General features: G+C 45.8%; 1 protein-coding gene across 4 annotated transcripts in view; it reads left to right on the top strand.

Annotated features, from left to right (window-relative positions):
* The window catches only part of NRP2 (neuropilin 2), a 124,203-nt gene that overhangs the window by 36,423 nt on the left and 63,234 nt on the right, over positions 1-24,546 (top strand). For all 4 annotated transcript variants that reach the window (XM_054044749.1, XM_054044748.1, XM_054044751.1 and 1 more), the window contains exons 3-7: positions 4,158-4,339; positions 10,315-10,545; positions 11,220-11,375; positions 14,272-14,441; positions 18,127-18,282. In XM_054044749.1, coding sequence (XP_053900724.1) covers positions 4,158-4,339; positions 10,315-10,545; positions 11,220-11,375; positions 14,272-14,441; positions 18,127-18,282 — 895 coding nt within the window. The remainder of the gene's footprint in view (positions 1-4,157; positions 4,340-10,314; positions 10,546-11,219; positions 11,376-14,271; positions 14,442-18,126; positions 18,283-24,546) is intronic.

Here is a 24,546-nt window from a genome sequence, read left to right as displayed (position 1 = left end):
TACAATTTGAAATTCACTTTTGATGAATTTTCAAGAATTCGTGCTAGTTAACTTGGGAGCACACAGATATTCACTGAATGTGAAAGGGCTGCAAAGGTGGTTAGAAAAAAAAAGTCTTTTGAATTTGAGTAGATATTCACTAGAAAAAAAAGGTCTCCTTTGATTGCTGGGCTCTGGTTGAAACAAACAGAGAAACAAAACCCTACCAAAACAAAGCATTGCTCGGCACATACAATTTTTCCCCTGGGGAGAGGATGAGAGAGAGAACAAACCACATGTGAGAGATGTTAATCATGTTGCTTAATGCGCTAATGGAAGCTGCTTAGATATCCCGTGTGAGGCCAGATCCTCGGCTGGTGTAAGTCAGTGTAGCTCCATACACCAGCTGAGGTTCTAGCCCCATGCACGTTCTTCTTTTGGTAGATCACTCTTTTTAAAGGAGGTTTAAAATGTGATTTGGTTTCTTTCACGCTGGCCAGCCAAATTGTGTTTGTCACCAAATTATAGGCTGGCTAGTTATTGCTAACTCAGTGCCTGGCCAAGTATAGATAGCACTTTAGCTTCAGGCGTTTTTCAGTTGGAGTCCAGCCTGATTAACTCCCTGAAAGGAGTGAGACCTGGCCTATCCGGACTGCGGTCCTTTCTGAGCAGCACATTTAGTTCTGGGGTTGTTGCTTAATGATGTATGTGTGTCTTGCAGAACAGGAATGAGTCACATGAGAATCCTTCTGTGTCCAACAAGCTACTTCTGTTTTCAACTCTCAGTTTCCAAATAGAGGATCTTGTGACGAAGTGGAAAGTAAGAAGCCTGGCAGTGTGTAACATTTCTGCGTTCTCCTGTCCCCCGGAGGAGAAGATGCATAGCATGTTGTTTTCACAGGTTGATGCTAAGCAAATAAACAGAGAAAGAAAGATGGGTAGTTTTCTGTAAATAATGGTAGGCTGGTCAGAGACTAAACACAGAAAGGAGAGAGAAAGTGTGTAAAGATTGCATGATGTTCATGTAAAAACTACTTATCTGCCACACAGAGATACCAATGCTACCCTGCCACAAGACATGCGGCAAGAGGAACACTCCAAGGGCTTTAGTGGGAGTTTTAGATTCAGATGAGAATTTCACAGTGGGCTTTTATCTCTAATGGGCCATACTAAAACCAGAATTATTATTTATTTGTAGCACCTAAGAGCCCTAGTCGTGGACCAGGACTCCATTGTGCCAGGCTCTGTACAAACACTGAACAGAGAGACAGTCCCTGCCCCCAAAAGCTTACAATGTAAGTGTAAGAGAAGAAAAACAGGTGGATACAGACAGACAGGGGAATGCAAAGAAACAATAAGATTAAATTGGTCATTATATAATAGACAGAGTGGTCTTGGCACACTGGTAAGGATCCAACACCATTAAGCTTTGGATGATTTGAAATCTGGCTGTAGATCTGAATTCTCAAAAACAACAAGGAGTCCGGTGGATAGTAGACTAACTATCTGGATACAGACTAACACGGCTATCCCCGATCTGAATTCTATGACTTGGGCCCATCTCTAATAGCCTTGAGGGTTTCATTTCTCTCTCTCTCTCTCTCTCTCTCTCTCTCTCTCTCTCTCTCTCTCTATATATATATACTTAGCATGGTGTCTGCCCAAGTGCTGATCACAGCAAGGTTCTGTATGTGATTAATTAGACCTCGTTATCAGCAGTCACTTTTATGTTGCTTCTCTCAGCAGTGTGTGCGCCTGATGATGATGATGTGAATTACAGAGTGCGGTTTCCAAACTTTGGCACCCACACTGAGCGCCCAAATGCCTCATCTGGGCTTACAAATGTCCAGTTAGGCATGTCAAATAGAATTTGGGCATCTATGTGCCAAACAGCACCAGGATACAGGCTGCAGGTGCTTAATTTAGGCATAAATTTGCAATTCGTTCCCCAATATTTGCATTTAGGGTTTCACCCAGTGCTTTAGGAGGAGTTGGTAGAGTAATGATAATAATACGGAGCTCTTATCTAGCACTTTTGATCCATAGTTCTCAAAGCGCTTTACAAAGATAAATATCATTATCCTGGATTTACAGATGGGGAAACTGAGGCACCGAGCAGTGACATCACCTGACAGGCCAGAGGCAGAGCCAGGAGTAGAACCCGAGTCCTAGGGCAGAGCTCTGATCACTAGGCCACACTACCTCTATTTGTTATAATGTCACATTTGGTATGATATATATGTTGAACTAAATGGTTACATGGCCATGTTGTTTGAGCATTTACTGCTTGTCTAACTTTTGTACGCCTACAGCCACATACTATTTGATGGGCGTGTAATAAATCAACATATAAATAAATATATATATATTTCCTTCCAGTTACTTCAATTACTGGTTAATTAGAGATTCTATTTAATTGGATCAAAACCTAAAGAAATAAATATTTGTGGTAAAAATAACCCAAATTCCACCCTTTATTCGGATCAGTTTAAAGAGGTAGCAGATTATTCAATCCGTATCCTTGGGATATTCTGTTTAATTAATACAGGAGGGTAAACATTCTGAATGAAATCAAAGAAGGAGCACCAGGAAGTCCCTTCTGATGACAAAAGATGGCTAAAATGAAAAGATGTGTTGTTCAGCCACTGTTATCCATGTTGTTACAGATGGCTTTCAACTACTAAATTTAGGGGGTCAGGTCCTAAATTGGTGTAAACTGACATACATCTGTTGATGGCAGTTGAGGATCTCCTTCCGGATATGAACCCAAATTGCCCAAGTTCTGAAGGTGTTTGGATCTGGAGTTTTGTCTTGGGCCCATCTCTGCCTTCTGTGGACTGAGCTGGTGGTGTGTGTGTGTGTGTGTGTGTTAACTAATCCTTAAATTGTTACATGAACTTCCTTTGAAGCCAATAGGGGATGCGTGTAAAGACTTCAGGGTTAGGCACAAGATTTCTCCACCCCTACTTGATGGTCATATGGATAATGCCATAACCCACTTAAGTCAATCAAAGTGAGAGGTATGGAAAACTGTGTATAGAGAGTGTTAAAATGGAAACTCTTACCAAGTAGGCTAGAGGAATAAGCATGGGTCTGGGGGTTAAGAGTGTTTTATTCCTGTCTTTGCCACTGCCCTCCTGTGTGCCCTTGGGCAAGTCATCTAGGGAGGGATTGTCAAATCCCTTGGGATTTATGCTCCTAAATCACTTATGTGCATTTGAAAATCCCATCGTTACCTCTCTGGCAAGTGTGAAATAGGGATAATGATAGTAACGTACCTACTGTGCAGGAGTGCTTGGAGAGTGAATGATCATTTGGACAGAGAGCGATATCTGAGAGCTGAATATAAATAACAAATAATACAACTTACTAGAGAGAACAAGGGAAGGAATTGAGGGAAAGGAAACACACAAGCTAGTTATGGAATGGGAGGTAGGTCTAGGAGCAAAGTTTCAGTAGAGGGAGGTGTTTGTTATAATTAAGATTGCTTATTATTTGTATCGTGGGTAGCACCTAGAGGCCTCAGTCCCATTGTGCCAGGGGCTGTTCAGACTATAACAAAGAGATGACCCAGGCCCCAATGTTTAAGATGAAAGACAACAGGTGGATACAGCAAACTGCTGGGAGACAAGGAAGCAGTGAGGCCATTATGAACAGTGGAATAAGCAGTGATCACCGCACACCAGCTGTCTAAGAATTGTCAAGTGTTTTGTAGGCATCATGGGACAGTGCCTTTTAAGAAGAGATGTAAAGGAGGATAATGGTCTGGAAGATTTTTATAGGGTGCTTCTCCTTCGCATAAGTGGTAGCACGGGAGACTGCATGATGACCGCTTGTCTGAAAATTTGGCAAATGGGCAATCAAGGGTGACATTGTGGGCAAAGTGGAGGTGAGAGTTTACACCTGTCTAGCGGATTAGAGATCCTAGGTAGGACAGGCATAAGCCATAAAGGGCCTAAAAGGTGAAGACAAGTAGCTTGTGCTTACTGCAGTGGAAATGGAGAGATGCAAGCAAGGGGGTGATATGGTCGAAGCACGCAGCCTGGCAGATGCTTCTGTTAAGTATGTAGGCACGTATAGGGTGGGAAGAAGGACGCATTGTGTTTGTGCTATACATTCTGTAACATGACCCTGTTTGTCATGTGTCTCTTCTGTCTCCCTTTTCACTCCTTGGACAGATATGACTTTATCGAGATACGGGACGGAGACAGCGAGTCGGCAGACCTGCTGGGCAAACACTGTGGGAACATCGCTCCTCCGACCATCATCTCCTCAGGCTCCTCTCTCTACATTAAGTTCACCTCGGACTACGCACGGCAAGGCGCTGGCTTCTCTTTGCGCTATGAGATCTACAAGACAGGTCAGTGTCAAAGGCAGACTTCGGACTGGCAGACCTACAGCACCTATCTTCCCAGCAGTTGACATTGGGATCATCACAGGGCAAATCCCATAAGCCACATTTTCAGTAGGGTTTTTAGCATGTGCTCAGTACAAAGGGTATTATTTTTTGGCAAGTCTGTTTCATCACATTTCCAAGAAGGTACAGATTTTAGTGGTGCGTTATAGTGCTTTTTGATTCGTATCTTGGCATGAAAAGCAGGTTTCCTCATTAAATTCTCTTGCATTCCAGAACTACAAACAGTCTATCTTTTCTTCATGGCATGTAAGCGCTTGTTAAGTCAGGGCTAAGTGAAGATTGTCCCTCCTTTAGAACTGTGTAGAGCTCCTGTGGATATACAACTTAAGCACTGATCAATGACTCTTGTTTTCTCTTTCTGGAAGGCAAGGGTTTTTGTAACGGGTGGACTTCTCGTTTAAAGGGGCTGCTGCCTGCAGTGTCAGCAGGGGAGTCAGACAGGCGGCTGTTGAATTCAGTATAACAGGAACTATTCATAATTCTGTTTTATACAAAACTATTCTGGAAGAAAGTAAAGGCTGCTCAAAAGGCCTTTTTATATTAGCTCTGTCTAAATATTTGTCAGAACTGTATGCATGAGAACAAGTAGTCTCAAGAAAATACGAAACTCTATGTTTGTGTGTGCACACGCATGAGTATGTGTGTGAGAGAGAGAGGAGAGATTGAGGGGTTGTACATACTTCTACTTATGTCGGTATAACTTATGTCGCTCAGGGGTGTGAATAATGTCTTCCCCTCCTGCTCCGCCCCCCGTGCAATATAGCCGGTGTGGACAGCGCTATGTCGGTAGGATTGCTTCTCCCACGGACATAGCTACCACCTCTCACGGAGATGGCTTACGTCGATGGGAGAGCGCTCTCCCATCGGCATAAAGCGTCTTCTCTAGACGCGCTACAGCGGCACAGCTGCATACAGTAGCCCTGAGAGAGAGAGAAAGAGAGAGCTTGTGTGCACATGAACGGCATAAGTATGTTTTGCACAAGGATACCCGAAGCTATCTGTCACAGGACCAGGCCCTCTGCCCACATTCCATTGCTAGAGTAGTGGAAGAAAACACACGACTGTCACATCATCAGCAGAATATGAAACAAATACATGAATATACTGGAGAATCAAAAATAGACGCAGCTTTGTTTGTTTCTTTTTCAGAATCTTAATACAAGCACATAAGTATTTAGTGTTTTTGAGCACAGTTATATATTATTTAGAGACAGATGCTTGTAAATACACAGAGACATACTCACATACAGACTCGGGTGCTGATGACGGGCTGCCTGGGGATGGGAATACAAATGAAATAGGACTTCCTGACTTTAATTTAGAAGGGGAGAGGGTGGATTAAAAAAATCTATCAGTGTATCTATCTATTCCTGGGGTGACTCGTTAAAATGGAGAATCGTTATGAGGGTGTGGCCATGTAAAGCCTCTGGCACACAGTTGAGCAGCTCTTTTTCCATCCAGTAGAGGGCAGTGGTGCACATACACACCAGCCAGTTCATGACATGATTGTCCCACTTAATGGTTGAACATTGATTAATCCTGAAGGGGTTAGTTAACCCATCAGGACTGGCAGTTTTCGTGGGATTTGCTGAGGGAATAGTGGACACTGAGGCAGGGATCAGGATGAGTCTTTGTACAGGTGGAAAGATAGTTGACTCAAACCAGGGCTGTCTTGCCTCTTCCTACCCATAACCCTTAATCCTATCCCAGTCCCTCCTGTGTGCCTTGTCCCACTTGCCCTTGCTGCCAGTCCCAGGCCCTGACTTTTATGTCATGAAGCAGGACTGGGAGTAGTCCAGGATGCAGCAGTGGCCAGGATGAGGCTGAGCTGACACAAAACCAGGCAGTGACGCTGTGCCGAGAGGCCGGCTGGCAGGGAGGTACAACGGGCAGAGAGTGAGAAGCACTCTGTCCATTGAGTACGAACCAGGAAGGGGCTAACGTCATGGGAAAAGACCATCGGAGGAAGAGGAAGTAAGGGCTGCGTCACAGAGGCAGAAGGAGTAGGAGGAAGGCAGGCGCTGAGTTTTCTCATTTCCTGTCCCTCAGCTTGGATTCCCTAGACAAATATACTTCCCTTCAGGTAGAAGACCTCGGGCTGGGGCTTCATCAAGTACAGGCCTCCTTGTTGGTACTGAGTGCTGTTAAAATGCTCACTGTACTCTCTGAAGAGGGCTTTTGGCTTGAAACCACTCTAGACAAAATTCAAAACATAAGCAAGGTTTCAGTTTCTGGAGGGTGGGAGGCACTGAAGCCAGTTGTTTACCCAATCTCAGAGTGCACACAGCCCACCTAGAGAGATCAGTGTCCCCTGAAACCATCTTTAGGGGTAGGAGGGTCTCTGGCCTCAGATCTGTGGGGTAAACAAATCCTGCCTTTTGTGTGTAGACAAATAAATAGGGCGGATGGATCAGCACTAAGGTTTAGTCGGAACTGGTGATTAGCCTGAAGTTCCACTGGCTTTAAAGGGCATCCAGTTAAGATACTCCATGTCAGTCACACACACACACACACACACAATTAAGAGAGGCACTTGGCATATAAACAGCTGCTTCCTAATGGTTAAGTCCCCTGGTTTTGTATTGGTCAGTTTTGCTGTGACACCCCAAAAGATGACATCCAGGTCACAATTTTCAAACATGTCTAATGAGTTTGAGCACCCTACTCAAGCAATACAGCTTAACAGAGCCTGAATTTCAGAAAATGCTGAGCACACCCGTCCTCTGAAAATCAGGCCTCATTAAGGGTGTCTCAAGTTTGGCCCCCAGAATCATTACGCTTTTGAAAAGTTTGGCCCCATGACACCCCCTCATACTAAGGAAACTCTGCTGCCAGGTACATCCCAGGTTAGTTCTTATTTCTTTTACTACCTGGTAGAGTTTTCAAAGCTCCTTTTTATTATTAAAAATGGAAGAAGAATAAATTAAGCACACTTTGAAAACTATTCCAAAAAAAGAAAAACAACCCACTCCCCTTTATGCAGGAGTTCATGTATATAGCCATGATATTGATGCCTTCCAGGAGAGATGAGTCCAAACCAACACCCTCTCGCCAAATGCCACTATACTTTGGGAGAGATCAGATCTGAACTTCATGGCTCCAGCCATCCCTACCTCTGGGGCGTGACAGTGAGAGCAGTTGGACAAGCCTGTTTTTAAGGGCATGTCTACACTGCCCACGTTACAGCGTGGCAACGCGGCCACACTGTGACGTGGGCAGTGTAGTCACACTTTATCGCCGGGGGAGAGCTCTCCTGGCGATAAAAAATAACTACCCCGAACAAGGGGTGGTAGCTTTATCACCGGGAGTGCGGCTCCTGGCGATAAAGCACTGTCTATACTGGCGCTTTTCAGCACTAAAACTTTTGTTGCTTCTGGGTGTGTTTTTTCACACCCTTGACCGAGAAAGTTGCAGCTCTGTAAAGTGCCAGTTAGACAAGCCCTAAGTGGTTTCCTTTTAGTTGTTTATGTGCTGAATTGTTCCCTCAGCCTGGTGAGTGGGAGCATTTAGCACATATTGCTGAAGTAAACATGATTTCCATTTATTATTTGCAGGTTACCTGTAAAGCCAGTCATTGTTTGCTGGTTACAGTCAAGCTATTGACAAAGATACTAACCACTACAAGCGACCCAAATGAGGAAATCGTTGCTATCTAACAGTATCACAGTTACATTTCTGTACAGTCCCTAGGGGACATTTCCTGACAGTCAACATCTGGTTTATTGAATATTTCTGTGCTTTCCTCCTTGGCTTGGAGTGTGTATTAGTCTCTTCATAAATCTGGCTGCCTTTTTATTTGATCAGGAGTAAATACATTCTTATTCTTGTTCATTGTGTTGTCTTGCGATTTGTGCTTGGCCTCTTCTATTTCCCTCTGCATTATCACACCAGAGAAGCTGGCTGCTCTCCTATAGTCAGTTAAGAAATTCCTCTCAATGTTACTCCACCTAGGGGTACTACAGTACCAGTGGTCCAGCTGTTATCTCAAGTTGCTCTCCTAACTTGCGTAGGCTAGTGCAGATCTTAATAACAAGGTCCAATTGGTCCCAAGAAGACTTGCACCGACTCGGTGAGTGGGAGCAGTGAGTTTATAGAGAAGTGCAGCATCCCTATAAAACAAAAGTCAAAGCCTTAGTGAATGTTAACCCTCTGTTACAGTCATGGAGATAAAGGCCTCTGTAACACCCTCTTTGCCCCTCCGATGGCCCACAGGCTGGAGATTTCCATTGTCAATTGTCCAGCCTCTAAAGAACAGTGGTTTTAAAGCAGCCATGGTATGAATAGGACACAACCTCCTCTTCTCCCCCACCACCCTGAGGCACCTTGAGCAGGCTGTGGTACGAGGGAGGCCAGCGTCAAGGTCAGCAATAAATAAGTGGCAACATTGTCTGCCCTGTTGGCAATCAGAAAGTCTTCCTCAAGAATAGAAATAACTAACATTTCTGGTGCAGACAGCTGAATAAGAGAGAAAGAGCACTCTGTTCCTCCTGTCAACAGAATCTCTCTCACACACGCATGTGCGCGCACACACACACACACCAGTCCTCCGACCCCCGAAATCTTTCAGCAGCCACTGTCTGGAGACATAGGCTGGACCAGCCATTCATACGCTCTACAGCTAAGGTCCGAGGCTTTGGGTGAAGTTGCGGAGAGGTTGCTCTGCTAATTGCCACTCCAATGGAAAATAAAATACATAATAGCGATAATGAATCATTGATCATTTATACTTCGCTAGCAATTGCCCATGTGAGGATTTCAGAATGCTTTATAAGCAGTACTGAAGTAAGCCTCACAGCAGCATTGTTTCTAGGTAAACATTAGTATCCCTATTTTGCTGATAGAGAAACTGAGGTACAGAAAGGCTAAGTGACTTGCCCAAGGCCTTGCAGGAAGTCTGTGCCACAGCTGAGAAAATAACCCAGATCTCATGACTCTCAAGAGGAAATTTTAGCTCAGATACCGCAGTGATGGGTGCTAGTGCTAAGTTCTAAGATAGATAAGCAGACAGACACAAAATCAGTAAGTCAGGGAGATCTCTTTTAAAAATTAGACAAATTCCTTGGCCCTGCCAGATTCCATTCCTTTCTCCTTCCTCCCTTTGTCAGTCACCCTCCCTGATTGTGGGTCATGATTCCCTCAATTAGTTCCCCAAATATAGCCCTAGAGAGCTAGATCTTTAGTCTGGCCATATATGTGTTTTACTCTTTATGCCCATTTCTCCCCCTGCCTCCCCACAATATACTGGGGGAACCGGTATATTATTTACACTAACCCAATTGCAGTCTGCTGAGTTGACCCCAAACATGCTGAGTCCAGGTCCATTTTTGGTGATGGTGTGTCACAAGAATGGTTGCATCTTGGTTGCATTCATGTCACAGTGCCAGCTAAGAAGACCCTGTGCTCCAAGAGCCCATCGGTAGACTGTAGGAATGGGGTGAAAAAGAACAGCAAACTCTTCCTCATGCCTGACCCACTACTGCTGATCGTGCTGTTGCCTCAGAGCATAACCCCTGTACTGCTGGCATGGTGACATTATAACATTGTGTTGCAACAGGTGTTGGCACATTGCAGTGCAGCTTGGGCTTCCAACCTTTTGGGCTTTCCTATTCCCTTAATACCATTTTCAGAGTATTTGCAGCGGGATTAGCTATCGATTCTGAGTGAGGTTTTCAAAGCAGTCTAGGCACACGTCTACAGTGAACGTGAGATGTTCAGTCCAAAGCCCGTCGGAATTATTTAAAAAGCTCACCCTCTGTCTTTATGAAATGTACAAAGCTCTTGTGTCCCAAGAAGTTGCTAGCAAAAATCCTGACAACGCTCTGGATACAGAGTGAATATTGCCAAGCGCACAAGGAGGCGAGAGCAGTCAATGTCAGCCATGTTGTTGTTAGTTACGTCCACTTTTTCTACCCCTGCAGGCTCTGAAGACTGTTCTAGAAACTTCACCAGCTCCAATGGCACTATTGAGTCCCCAGGATTCCCTGATAAGTATCCCCACAACTTGGACTGCACTTTCACCATCATGGCCAAGCCAAAGATGGAAATCATCCTTCAGTTTCTGACCTTTGACCTGGAGCATGACCCCTTGCAGGTCGGAGAGGGAGATTGCAAGTATGATTGGCTGGACATCTGGGATGGCATTCCTCAAGGTAAGCACTGGGGCGATGTATCACCAAGGCTTTTCTCTATGTCTGACTAGTCTCCCATTAACCAGCTGTAATGATGAGTCTGGAAAATTCCATAGCGGGGCATGACTTGTCGGTATTCTGCAGCACTAACAAATGCAAAATATTGTTGGCCTTTTCTCAGCTGTTAGGATTTGCATCATCACCATATTTATCTGTCCCCAATACTGGGTTTGTCAACATAGACTTCATATTACTGATGAACCTACACTTTTAATTTTCTAATTGTATCATTGGATCATTTGAGTTAGAGATGAAAAAGATCTATTGATCACTGAGTCCATCTCCCTGCAAGTACAGAATAACATCTGTCCTATAGAGGATGTATCAGATGTGTTATATAGTACATGCAGTAGAAATGCAGATAGATGGACACACAAATGTGCACTAGAAATTCGGAGAGGTGAACAAACTGATATTACACTTGATCTACCTCTGTTCTTGTAAAAATATAAGTGATAGAAATTAAACAATCAAAAATGCCTTCATTTCATCTGGATTGGTTCTGTAGGGTTGATTAGTACTCGCTTTCCACCACTAATGTATTCTTGCCAAGTAGTGCTGACTTGTCAGGTTAGATAAAGACTAACGAGTCCAACCAAAAGGCTGGAGCTACTTTGCTGCTCTTTCTTTTGCAGTTGGCCCTTTGATAGGCAGGTACTGTGGCACTAGGACACCTTCTGAGATCCGCTCAGCTACTGGTATTCTCTCGCTTACCTTCCATACTGATCTGGCAGTGGCTAAAGATGGCTTCTCTGCCCGCTACTACTTGGTCCAGCAGGAGATCCCGGAAAGTAAGTTGGAAATTTTACAGTCAGGCCTGTTGGTGGGACTCATGCAGTCATGTGGGATTTTTATTGAATTTCTGGGAGTGTTTCCATCATTCAGTGTGTCAGTGTATGCAAGCATTTGTATGAGTGAGCCAGGATGAGGGTTTTCAAGAGGTTGTTTTCCCAGACAGCCGTACAGAGAGAAAGGAAACTATGTATATTTTAGCTTCTGCGTGGAAACTATAGTTACTGATTGTGACGGGTTGGACCCCCATTCTGGGACGCCACTTGATATACAGGTATTTCACTGAGCCTTCCCTGCACAATCAGCCTGCGTTCCCTCTCCCTGCTTTGCTGAATTAGGCTGTCTGACCTCTTGCAGCACACACACAGGTAGGTCCACACCCCACTGCAGACACAGACTGAAGTCAGTTCTGTGTGAGAGGACTCCCCCAGCACTCACGTGCACACCCCTTTTGGGAGAGAAACCCAAAATAATACTGTCTTGCATTGTATAGAAAAATCTGTCCAGTGCAAGCTCATAAAAATCCGCCCTCTTCCTCAATCTGAAGAGAGATGTGCACACTTTTTGCCCCCCCCCCCCCCCAGTTAGAAATGGCATAAACTGGGTTTTATTATAAACAAGAAATAAGTTTATTAACTACCAAAGGTAGATTTTAAGTGAATATAAGAGATAACAGACAGAACAAAGCAGATTACTAAGCAAATGAAACCAAACACGCAAACTAAGCTAATTTCACTAAAGAAATTGGTTACAAACAGTATTTCTCACCCTAGATATTGTTGCAGGCAGATTACAGAAAGTCTTGAAAGGCAGCTGCACTGGTCTCCCTCTTGAGACCTCAGGTATTATTACTCACAAGCTAGACGCCCTCCCAGCTTGGGCTCAACCCTTCCCCCCCACAGTTCAGTTCTTGCTTCCAGGTCTTTTTACAGTGTCTCTTTTGGTGGGGAGGCAGAGGAGAACCCATGATAATGTCACTCCCCTGCCTTATATAGCTCTAGTGTAAGGCGGGAACCCTTTGTCTTCAGTGGAACCCACTGGCATTCCAAAAGAGGAGGAGGGGTATCCAGGGCCAGGTGACTTGGACTCATGTCTCTGCAAGGCTGTGGCAGCCATTGCTCGTAAGCTGTCGCCAGCCTCCACAGGAAGACTAAGCCCTTTCACAGTCCATTGTCTCTGCTAATGGCCCCTGAGCCCTGTCTGGCTTTTCCATTGTTGTACCTCAAGGGCTGGTTGGGGGTGACACCCAAAATAAGACATTTGAAATACAGATACATAGTTAATATTCTCAACTTCAGATACAGAAATGATACAGGCATACAAATTGGATAATCACATTCAGTAAATCATAACCTTCCCAATGATATCTCACATGAGCCATCTTGCATAAAGTGTATCTCAGTTATGTCAGATTCATATCATAAGCATATCTTTTTATTTTTCTTCATGGCATCCTCCACCTAAGACCCTGGTCAAAACCTTTCTGTAGTGTGATGCCATGTTACAACCGAAAATAGTTTCAGGACACCCCTCTCAGAAGTTTCAAGGCCCCCCCCCACCCCCCAAAAAAAGAAAGAAAGGGAGGCTGGCTGTTGAGAACCCATGACCTAGAGCAGTTTAGAAGTTTAGAATACTGGACATGCACAGTCAGGGTCTGCTCTGCTAAGGACATTTGCATTATGGTTGCCTTTGTGCAGTAGTCTTGCGTTCAATATATCTCAGTTAGGAATGCCTCAGCTAGGGTTGCATGAGTTAAGGATGCCTCAGTTAAGGACACTTCAGTTTTTCATTTTTTCCCCCTCCCCCCCTGTTTTTGTCCCCTTTTTATTCTCTTCTTTAAAAAAACAAGGACATTAAATGTACACGCTAAGGTCAAGTTTGAAAAATCAAAGGGACTAAAGTTAGAAAATGAAAAAGGTTAGCGTCAAATCCTGCTCTCACTCGCGCTGGTGTAAATTGAGACTTTAATGGCACCACTTAGAGCATAATTTGGCCCAGTTTCTAGTGCAGCGTTAACTCAGCCGTGTTCAACATATGGGACGTTAGTAGAGCTATATCAGTTTACACCAGCTTAGGGTCTGGCCCATGTAGTACTTGCTACTGATGTGTTCTTTGTGGAATGTATCTTACTGTTTCTTAGGAAACATATGCCGTAAAATATACAAGACATGACCCATGGCTGAGTTAATGTGGATTTAAAAGCCTTAAAAGTGAGGAAATTCAAAAAGTTGAATTCTAGATTTCTCACTCTTAATGGTAGCGACCTTTTAAGCCAGTCTACCCTATGCAGCCACCTATGGACCCACACTTTCCCATAGGGCAACACATACCTACACATAGACATCTTTCAAACCTGCGCACCATTCTTGATCACTCATGTATGTTCCCATCTGTCTCTGGCATCTGTGGGATATGGCAGAGAGTGCATTCCTTGGTGTATTCCTTTCCTGCTTTCCCAGCTTTGGCTAGAATTCACCTCTTGGCTTCAAGAGGTTATAAGTTGCCAAGCAGCTTCACAATCAGGTAGGGGGCGTGGCACACCTTGAAAAGAGACTGGGGGAGTCGTAAACAGGGTATGGCCAGGGGGAGAGTTGTGGGTCTGCAAAGGTGGAAGAACCCTATTATAGAGGGGAAAGGATTTGGACTGAGCCCCCCCACATGTGTTAATTTACAGAGGGTCTTGCAAACCTAAGGCCAGTCCTGTACTTAATGTTGAATAGTTTTTTGCATTGGATGTGTGCACCGATATTTCTGTGTAAATCCGATCATCATCGTGACAGACATATGGGTTTGATCTAGGATGCTGGGGAGTAATTCATGGCTTACTTCCAGTTGGGAGTGAAAGATACAGAATTTGTAATTGTCTGTGTGTTTGTGTGTGCGCGTCTGCTCCAGACTTCCAGTGCAACGTTCCTTTGGGGATGGAATCTGGCAGAATCTCCAATGAACAGATCAGTGCCTCCTCCACCTACTCGGATGGAAGGTGGACCCCACAGCAGAGCCGGCTCAACAGTGATGACAACGGATGGACCCCCAACCTGGATTCCAACAAGGAGTTCCTCCAGGTTCGTACAGGTCCCCGTGACAGGAAGAGGAAATCATCGAGGATAAATATTAGATCTTGATTTTATTAAGGCATTTGACACAGTCCCACATGACAAACTAAGCAAACTAGGGAAATGTGGACTAAACGAAAATACCATAAGGTGGGCACAAGTGCGTGAAGGATTGTATTCAAAGAGTAATTATCAATGGTTCACTCTCAAACTAGGAGGAAAGGTTTCAGAGGGGTAGCCGTGTTAGTCTATATCAGTAAAAACAACGAGGAGTCCTTGTGGCACCTTAGAGACTAACAAATTCATTTGGGCGTAAGCTTTTGTGGGCTATAAGTGGGTTATAGCCCATGAAAACTGGGAGGATGTATCTACTGGGGATGCACAAGGGTCTGTCCTGCATCCGGAACTAGTCAACATTTTCATTAATGACTTGAAACATGGAGTGGAGAGTACGCTTATAAAATTTTATGGGAGGGACAGCAAGCATTTTGGAGGACAGGATTAGAATTTAAAACTACCTTGACAAATTGGAGAATTGGTCTGAAATCAACAAGATGAAATTCAGTAAAGACAAGTGCAAAGTACTACACTTAAGAAGGCAAAATAAAATGCACAACTACAAAATGGGAAATAACTAGATAGGCAGTGGTATTGCTTAAAAGGATCTGGGGTTAATAGTGGATCATAAATTGAATGTGACCCAACAATGTGATACAGTTGTGAAAAAGTCTAATATCTTTCTGGGGTGTATTAACTGGAGTGTCGTATGTAGGATATGGGAGGTAATTGTCCTCCTCCACTGCAGTATTGTGTCCAGTTTTGGGCTCCACACTTTAAGAAAGATGTGGACAAATTGGAGAGAGTCCAGAGGAGAGCAACAAAATGATAAAAGGTTTAGAAACCTGACCTATGAGGAAAAATTTAACAAAAATGGATTTGTTTAGTCTTCAGAAAAGAAGACTGGGAGGGGACCTGATAAGAGCCTTCAAAAATGTTAAGGGCTTCTATAAAGAGGACAGTGATCAATAGTTTTCCATGCCTGCAGAAGGTAGGACAAGAAGTAATCAGCTTAATCTGCAGTAAGCGAGATTTAGGTTAGATATTAGGAAAAACGTTTTACCTCTAAGGATAGTTAAGTACTGGAATAGGTTACCAAATGAGGTTGTAGAACAGGGGTAGGCAACCTATGGCATGCGTGCCGAAGGCGGCACACGAGCTGATTTTCAGTGGCACTCACATTGCCAGGGTCCTGGCCACCAGTCCGGGGCGCTCTGCATTTTAATTTAATTTTAAATGAAGCTTCTTAAACATTTTAAAATCCTTATTTACTTTACATACAACAATAGTTTAGTTATATATTATAGACTTATAGAAAGAGACCTTCTAAAAATGTTACAATGTATTACTGGCATGCGAAACCCTAAATTAGAGTGAATAAATGAAGACTCGGCACCCCACTTCTGAAAGGTTGCCGACCCTGTTGTAGAATCTCCATCCTTGGAGGTTTTTAAGAACAGGTCAGACAAACATCTTGCTGGGATGGTCTGTGTTTACTTGGTTTTACCTGGCCCTGCTGCATCATGGGAGGGCTGGTCTAGATGACCTCTCAAGATCCCTTCCAGCCCTACATGTCTATGATTCTATGATTAATGTGCTGTGGAGATGGGGAATTGGGGCTATAATACTGGGCTTAGCAACAGTTTTGTGTTGCCAGGCAGCTGCTGCAGTGTGCAGTATTGAACTGACCTCTAGATCACTTTTGTCAAAAGCATGGTCTGCTAGAGGCCCAGCCAGCATTGTCCTCTGAGCAAGTGCTGAAAGGGCACGCTGGCACTGGCAGGCACTGCTGTGCGGGCCTGGTAGCCAGCACTGGCAGAGTGATGCTGTGAGAAAGCATCTCTGCTGGACGCCAAGCCAGCATTGGCAAAGCCCCACCATTGCACTCCAAACCTTCAGCTTTCCTCCCTCCCCCACTTTGAGCCACATTTGAGTGTCCTGCTGTTAAACTGACCCTTGAACATAATAAGGCTTGTGGGCTCTTTTATTGCCTTTGTGACATGCAGAGAGTCAGCGGTGGCTGAGCTGCTGTTTAGGGATGTCAGGATGACTCTGCCTTTGTGAAAGGAGCCAGCCCTGCTGCTGGCCCATTAACATTCCTGCACAAGTCCTGACTTGACCTTATGCCCCCTGAACCTCCATGGACTTTCGAGAGAGCTGAGAGAGAGAGAGAGAGAGAGAGAGAGTCTCCTGCTACTTACAAGGACCATTGACTCTGCAGCCACCCTGATGGCTGGAATCTTAAAAAAATGTTGTGAATGTGCAGCTAGAATAATATTGATTGTGCTGGAGATGTAGTGAGCATTGTCAGTGTGGATTTCAATTCGGGACTTCAGAGCAAAGGCTTTCCTTAGGCCCTTCGTTAGAAACACATTGTCTCTCCACAAAGGGTATCTGAGGGGCTATAGCGCAGATGGTGCTTGCTAATGGGCATTAAGAACTGTAGGTACGGAAGTGTCATTGCCTGAAGCAGATGTCCAAGGGCTTGTCTACACTACTGCGCGGGTTCGATCTAAGTTACGCAACTTCAGCTATGTGAATAGCGTAGCTGAAGTCGACGTACTTAGATCTACTTACCGCTGTGTCTGTAAATCGACAGCTGATGCTCTCCCATCTACTCCGCTTGAGTACCTCATTCTGGTGGAGTCGATGGGAGAGCGTTCAGCGATTGATTTATCTTGTCTATACTAGACGCGATAAATCGACACCCGCTGGATCGAACGCTGCCCGCCGAGCTAGCGGGTAGTGTAGACAAGCCCTAAGGCTACATTCGTGGCAGTGCTAGCAAGCCAGATTGCGTGATTTTTTTTAACCCACATAACTAAAATAAACATTAAAAACATTGAAAACTGCTGCTCTTGCTAATTGGCCATCATGACTTTATTTTACATGGGAAAGCTCTGTCCGGTGGCTTCTGTCCCATTTAAAAGGACACAAGCATTCAATTTTAGTGACGATCCTGTTGTCTGGTCTGAGGGGAGACTTTGTACTTTAATTTATGGCCAAACTTCAAAGTCCTTAATCAGTTTCACCCAGTCCTCACACTAGCTAAATTCCTGCTGAGGTCAAACCCTGCTTTTTTCCCATTAAAATCAATGGGAGTTTACTTAAAGACTGAGTACAAACTGCAAAAGGGCATCAAGATTTTGCCCCTTGTGATCAATCACACATTCGTACACAGTCACTTGGCCTGTTTCATACTTAAACAGACAGAGACACTTGCACCATACTTTCCCCTCGCTTTCCCCCGAAAGTATAAAATTGCTTGAAAACTGCAGAGCATGAAACATTTTTTCTCTGTGGCATGTTCTTCAGTTAAGTGGTCTGAAAATCAGCCCTGGGACAGTACTGCTGAGTTTCCAAACCAGTGTGACCCTTGTTGCACAGAACTCTCAAGCAATGCAGTGGCAAAACCCACAGCTGTGTCTACAGGCTCTAACAAAAGCAAATGGGATATTAGATCCGCTGCTGGTATAAATCAACAAAGCTCCAATCGAGCCATGCTGGTTTGCACCCTCTGAGCAACTGGCCCTTAGTTTTTAAAAATGAGGGGATGATCCCGTCCATCGTGGGACGGATGGTAGTCACCATTTTCTTCCTTGTCCTCCTTTCCCTTCTCTCCTCACCCCCCGATCAGGTGGACCTTCGTTTCCTGACCATGTTGACGGCCATTGCTACCCAGGGTGCCATCTCCAGAGAAACGCAGAATGGCTACTATGTCCGCTCCTACAAGCTGGAGATCAGCACCAATGGCGAGGACTGGATGATGTACCGGCATGGTAAAAACCATAAGGTAAATGCATTGTCCCTTAACAGCTGCACCCGTGGGAGCCTTGTCATCAGCGGAGGAGCGGGAGGGAAAAGGCGAGAATACATTTTACGGACTTAGGGATTTATTTTGCAAGGCCTGTTTTGCTGCCGCTGCTTGGTTGGGTCTGACAGGCTGCGTGGAGAGGCCTTCCCCAGAAATGATCTTTCTCATCGATAGAGCGATCACTGTTCCTTAGAAAACCTGGCTGCTGTTGAGTCTTGCTCAGTGGAGAGAGCCTGCAGTATGTTCTTTGACTGCAAATGAAGGAGAAAATGCTTTTCACAGCCCGTGTTTTGCCATACAAGATTCATTGAGAATTTATGGCTGCAGCCCCATCCCCATGCTGGGTTAACAATCACAAAACCACATGAAACTGCAATTCAGGAGTTATTGAGGCCTGGAAATGAAAGGGCAGAAATCCTAGGAGGGGATCACTATGTCCCGGAGAATAAAGCGAACAATAAATAACGAGGGACAATTCAGTTTGTCAGGCACACGGGATCTGCAGTAGCAATCACAGTTGGCAGTGCTGCTTGTGCCTGCTGTAGCTGCAGCTCCTGGAGGTGTGTAGTGGGGTGGGGAGGTGGATTGTGTGTAATATGGATGTTTGACCCTTGGAGATCTTTGAGCCTCCAGATGCACCATGAATGCACAATGAAGGGAACGCTCGTGTGGCGCTGTGTTTTTGAGAGTGGGTAGGGGAACAGCTGATGCACAGAGTGCAGCTGTATATAAAACAGACGTGGCTTTAGGAAGGTGCGGCACTGTAATTTGCCTGGGCTGTACAGGTGCCCTTTAATTAAAGGAACTTCTGAAATGCCCCTGAAAGCATTGGCACTGAAGTTGGCTGCTGTGTTGGCGTCCCCTAGTGGATCGTGTACATAGGCACTATACAGTGCGTGGAACAGGAGCAGTTATGCCACAAACAAGAATTTCGTCTGCACAATCTGTTCTGTTACATTAACTGCTGAGGGTTGGGCACAAAACTGAGATGAAGGTGAAGTGATTTCGCTGGGACTTTATTTATTTCTTTTTCATTTTCCTGAGTGAGGCTTTCAGCCCTCCATTGGCAGAGGGCGTGAAACCCTTTGGCTCAACTTTGCAGCCATTCGTCCAAACATTTTCTTTCCTCTGTGTCCTCGTGGTTTCACCTACCCCACAAGTGTCTTTCAGTGTGTGTCTCAGGTTCAAACTAACTGTCTAAGGTGCTTATTTGGTCCCCATTACCATTGTATTTGAGCACCTCACACTGACGTATTTGTCCCCAGAACACCCCTGGTGAGGCACGGAGGGGAAACTGAGGCAGAGAGCGGCTAAGTAACTTGCCCAGGTCACACAGAAAGTCTGTGGCAGAGCAGGGAATTGAATGCAGGTCTCCTGTGTCCTATGATAATGCCCTAACCATTGACCGACCCGTCCTCTCAAAGCTCACTGCAAATCAACTAGCACCCCTTGGATTCACACTGAAAGCATGAAACTCCACATTTCCTGAAGATGGGCCTGACCCAGACTCCCAGATCCAAACACCTTTGGGCAGATTGGCTCTGGAGCTGCACGTGGCGGCTAGGGCCCATCTCTTAAATGTCACATCATCAGGGCTGGTGCTACCATTAAGGCAAACTAGGTGGTTGCCTAGGGCGCCAAGATTTGGGGGCACCAAAAAGCGGTGCCCCCAATTTTTTTTAAAGCGTTCCTACGCCCCCTCCCCGAGCGCGCGGTCGCCACTCCACTTCTCCCACCTTCCAGGCTTGCAGCGCCAATCAGCTTTTTGGCACCGCAAGCCTGGGAGGGGTGGAGAATTAGAGCGGGAGTGGCATGCTCGGGAAGGAGGCGGAGCAGAGGTGAGCTGGGGTGGGGAGCTGCCGCATGGCTCCCCGGGGGGGAGCTGCCGTGGGGGGGACGCCTCAGGGCAGAAGTGGGGGAGCTGCCACGGGGGGGGGGGGGGGGGCGGGGAGCTGCCGCAGGGCTGGGGTGGGGGCGCAAGGTGGAAGTTTCGCCTAGGGCATGAAACTTCCTTGCACCGGCCCTGCACAGCATTCCAGTACAAAATTATCCGGCGTCTGTGGCTGCCTCCCAGCTGGGCCCAGGTTATCTCTGAAGGCTCCTAGGCCTTAGCAGACCTCTTGATGAGCGTTGGCTGAGTTTCCAGACTGCAACAAAACATACAATCAGAGGAGTTTGAAGTTTCATTGGGACCATTTTTGCGCAGCATACAGAGAATGGGCAAAACTATGGTTAGAAAGATGTGCTCTGAAAAACCAAGTTGGTCAGGCTGGTGTTTAAATTGCCATTTGCAGGAATTTGCAAGTCAGGGTCAGTTTCAGTGTGAAGCAGATTTAGACAGTGATTTTTGTCACCTCTGAATTTATCCTTCCCTGCCACAGGACTCTGTAGACATGAAACCAGATCCTCAGCTGGTGTCAATTAGGGCAGCTGGGTTGACTTCAATGGAGCTAAGTTGTTCTACACCGGCTGGAGATCTAGTCCACAAAGCGTGAGATCCGTCAGCCCAGATCCTCCGCTGGGGTCACTCGGTGCAGTTCACAGCAGTCAGTGGAGCTGTACTCATTGACACCAGCTGAAGATCTGGCCCCTTTGTATGTAGAAAGACCAGCTCAGCTACACAACCTCCTTCAAGCCCATTCTCTGCCTTAGTTTTTAAATATAAATCTCTCCCTCTTTACTCCTTTATGCTCATTCCAGTCTCTCTCCCTCTCCCTTGTGCTGGACTCAATTTAGCAGACACCTCCTGAGGCTGGTGGAGAAGTAATTGCTTTTTGGTGACCTGCCTAGCCTGAAATGAGGGGGACTGGTTTGTTCCCCTCCCCTTTAAACGTTCAGCCTCCAGCAGCTGAACAGTAGCAGGATGAGTGCGGAACCGTCTGATTGGACTGTACATCCCTGAGCCCTGTAGCACAGCTCTGTGCCTGGAGCACGAGCGAGCTGCCCGTGCTTCCCGTTTAACGTTAATCACTGCTGGTCTTTCATCAGGAAACCTCCCAGATGTCTGTATTTAATGTGCAGATTCCACACTGTTCCTGGTGCGTCAGTGCAGCTCTCCGCACGGTTCAAAGTGAAATAGTTGAGCGAACCGTGCCAAACAGATTTGTCAAGTCTGCCGCAGTTTGATTTGATGCCACGAGGAGTGGGGAGGGGCGGGGGACTTGATATTCCTGTGTATACACGTATAGATGGATCAGCCCATCTCCCTCTTGCCTGTGTAAGGTGGGCAGGGAGCCAAGTTTAACTGGCGCTACCCGCGAGTCGGCTAACATCTACATCTTCCTCCGAGAGAGATACAAAAGAGGAGAAGGAGTGAGCATAGGAGGGGTGGATGGCAGATAATGTTCTCTCCAGAAAGTGGAGGGCAGGTATGACCTCCCCTCCAGTGCTTATGGTGCCAAGGAAGAGGAAAGGGTGGGTAGATGTGGTGTTTACTGCAGAATTTGAAGGCTAGACTTCAATTCCCTGGCTGCTGTCAGCGTTGATACAGTGTACCAAAGGCAAGGGAACAGGAAAAAGGAGAATAAATTGGAGGAAAACAAGATTAATGAGAGCTCAAGGCAGTGGGGGACGACTGTTGTTGTCTTGCAGAGTGCTAATATATTTGGGGGGAGAGGGAAGGGAGGGTAGCCAAATTGCAGACATGCTGCTGGAATGAGATCAGGACTAATCAGAGTCTTTCTGTTTCCACTCCTGTCCACCAACCTGCCTCCTCAGCCCAGCTGCTCCCAGTCAACAGGTGAGGGAGGCTGTGCTGTGCAGAGGAAAGCGATTACAGCTTAGTCTGGGGCATTGCAGGCATGCTTCTCTCCAGATTTAGCCTAGAAAATTGTACACATAGGCAATACGTCCACAGTCATCTACATGAATATGGAACAGACGTGCCTGTTATACATTAGTCCATTAGTGTCTCTCTCTCGTACACACACACACACACGTATGAGACATGGGCCCAGGGAGGAAAATATGGATGCAAATTTCCAACGCTCCCAAATACGTGGTTTATCTCTGTAACAGAGAGAAGGGGCAGAGTTGGGGGCTTCCTCTCTGCCATGCACACACACTGTGTATAATTACACCACAGAACAGAGAATCAATGGACCCAATGGGCCATATTTCTAAGTGCAGTATAGTGTCCATTTACATCAGTCCCTTGTCAGGCATTTTTTTAAGATGTAACAAAAAGAACTTGAACTCTCACTTTGGACATCTGGGTGGAAGCTCAGTCTTGTGGCTTCTTTATCTAGAGAGCTGCAGGGAAGATCTAGCCCTCAGCCCACACTCTCCTCTGCACTAAGGTACCTGTCTCCCAAATCCTGACTTGCTTTCTCTGTTTGTGCAGACAAAACAAGGATCACTTCGGATTTGTCCATATTTGGAAAATTAGGACTTAGAATTTGCCCCTGGATCTGCACCTGTGGAGAACTACAGGTCCCAGCTCTCCTAGCATAGCTACAATCCTATGCTTATGGGGCCCAATTCATCCTTTGTAGCATACCAGTAGCTCCCATTGCCCTTGGGTACCAGCTGACTCGATCCAGGATTGGTGTAGTATATAGGATCCTATACACCTCTACCCCGATATAACACGGCCTGATACAACATGAATTCGGATATAACGCGGTAAAGCAGCGTTCCAGGGCGGGCGGGGCTGCGCACTCCGGCGGATCAAAGCTAGTTCGATATAACTCGGTTTCACCTCTAGCACGGTAAGATTTTTTGGCTCCCTAGGACAGCGTTATATCGGGGTAGAGGTGTATTATATCTTTAATGGGAATAACTTTTGATCCAGTAAAGGGCACACTCAAATGCAGAGATTCCGCCCCAGCGATGGCTCTCTGCCCAGTCTACACAGAGCCCAGTCTTGCATGCATTCCTCAGGCAATGCTCCCATGGCAGGCAATGGGAGTGAAGTGTAGAGGCTGAGGTGCACTGTCTGGCTGCAGGAGCATTTCTCTCCCCTCCCCCCCACTTCGCTGTTCCTGGATTTAATAAATGCAGAACTATCCATCTCCTCTTTTCCAGGATCCTCACGCCACCAAGCTGCCCTGCTCCTCATTTCAAGTCCTCCCTATCTGGCAAGAAAAATAATCTCCCCGACTTTTCTCCTTCATGCTTCTCTGTCTCAAATCCTGAAACCCTAATCCCGTTAACGCGCTCTGTTCCAGGCCTCTGTCTCCATGGGGTAACCTAATCCTGCCGTAAATCTAGTCCGTGCAGAGAGAGAGACACACGCAGCTGGGGGAGGAGCGGCTGCTATTCCCACCCCCACCCTAGAAAACACAAAACCTGTCTCTGGAATGTCCCAAGAAATTGCATGATGACAAATTTCAGAGTAACAGCCGTGTTAGTCTGTATCCGCAAAAAGAAGAACAGGAGTACTTGTGGCACCTTAGAGACTAACAAATTTATTAGAGCATAAGCTTTCGTGGACTACAGCCCACTTCTTCGGATGCATATCCGAAGAAGTGGGCTGTAGTCCACGAAAGCTTATGCTCTAATAAATTTGTTAGTCTCTAAGGTGCCACAAGTACTCCTGTTCTTCTTTTCATGATGACAAAAACAGCACTAAAAATAAATAAGGCAAGAGACTGTCCCCAGCCATAAACTGCTTTTTGGATTTAATGGTGCTTTTCTCACCTTTGCTTCACTTCTGACTTGGCAGCTGGCAGGATTCCCACACCCGCTGGAACTAATGCAGCTTAAAAAAATCCCCTAGCCGACAAGGGGAAGTTTTAAAGTGAAGAGTGTCCTGGGTATGATTTACAAGTGGAGGCAGGAGGTGGAAAACCCACCCTGGCATCCTCCAGCCCCGGCTTCTTCTCCCTTCCCTGTGTTTCTGCAGCAAATTAATTAAGCGAGTCAGCTCTCATTGATTATCAATTTAATTTTACATGTAGACCTGTTGGCTGGACTAAAACGGAAGTAAAAATAAAAGTGTAGGGAGGGGACAGGCAGGCCTTCGATGCTGCAGTGAAAGTGTGCCGCCTTGGTCGCTGCTTAGAAGATGCTTTTAATTTGTTAATGGTTTTTACATTTGTCTTCCAACTCTGCCACCCTTGTGTGTGTACTTTCATCGATCACAGCCAGCTCCTCGGATTGTGTAAATCATTGCAGATCCGTATAAGTCAATGGATCTACCTGGATTTACACCAGCTCTGGATCTGGCGCGTCATGTGTGTTGAGTGGCTTGCGATGTACAAAAGGTAGGGAGACAATGTGCTGTTCTCATTGTGTAACAAA

Source organism: Malaclemys terrapin, chromosome 11, assembly GCF_027887155.1.
Source record: "Malaclemys terrapin pileata isolate rMalTer1 chromosome 11, rMalTer1.hap1, whole genome shotgun sequence".
Taxonomy (NCBI): domain Eukaryota; kingdom Metazoa; phylum Chordata; order Testudines; family Emydidae; genus Malaclemys; species Malaclemys terrapin.
The sequence above is the reverse complement of the archived record's forward strand: the minus strand, read 5'-3'. Positions and strand labels throughout refer to the sequence as shown.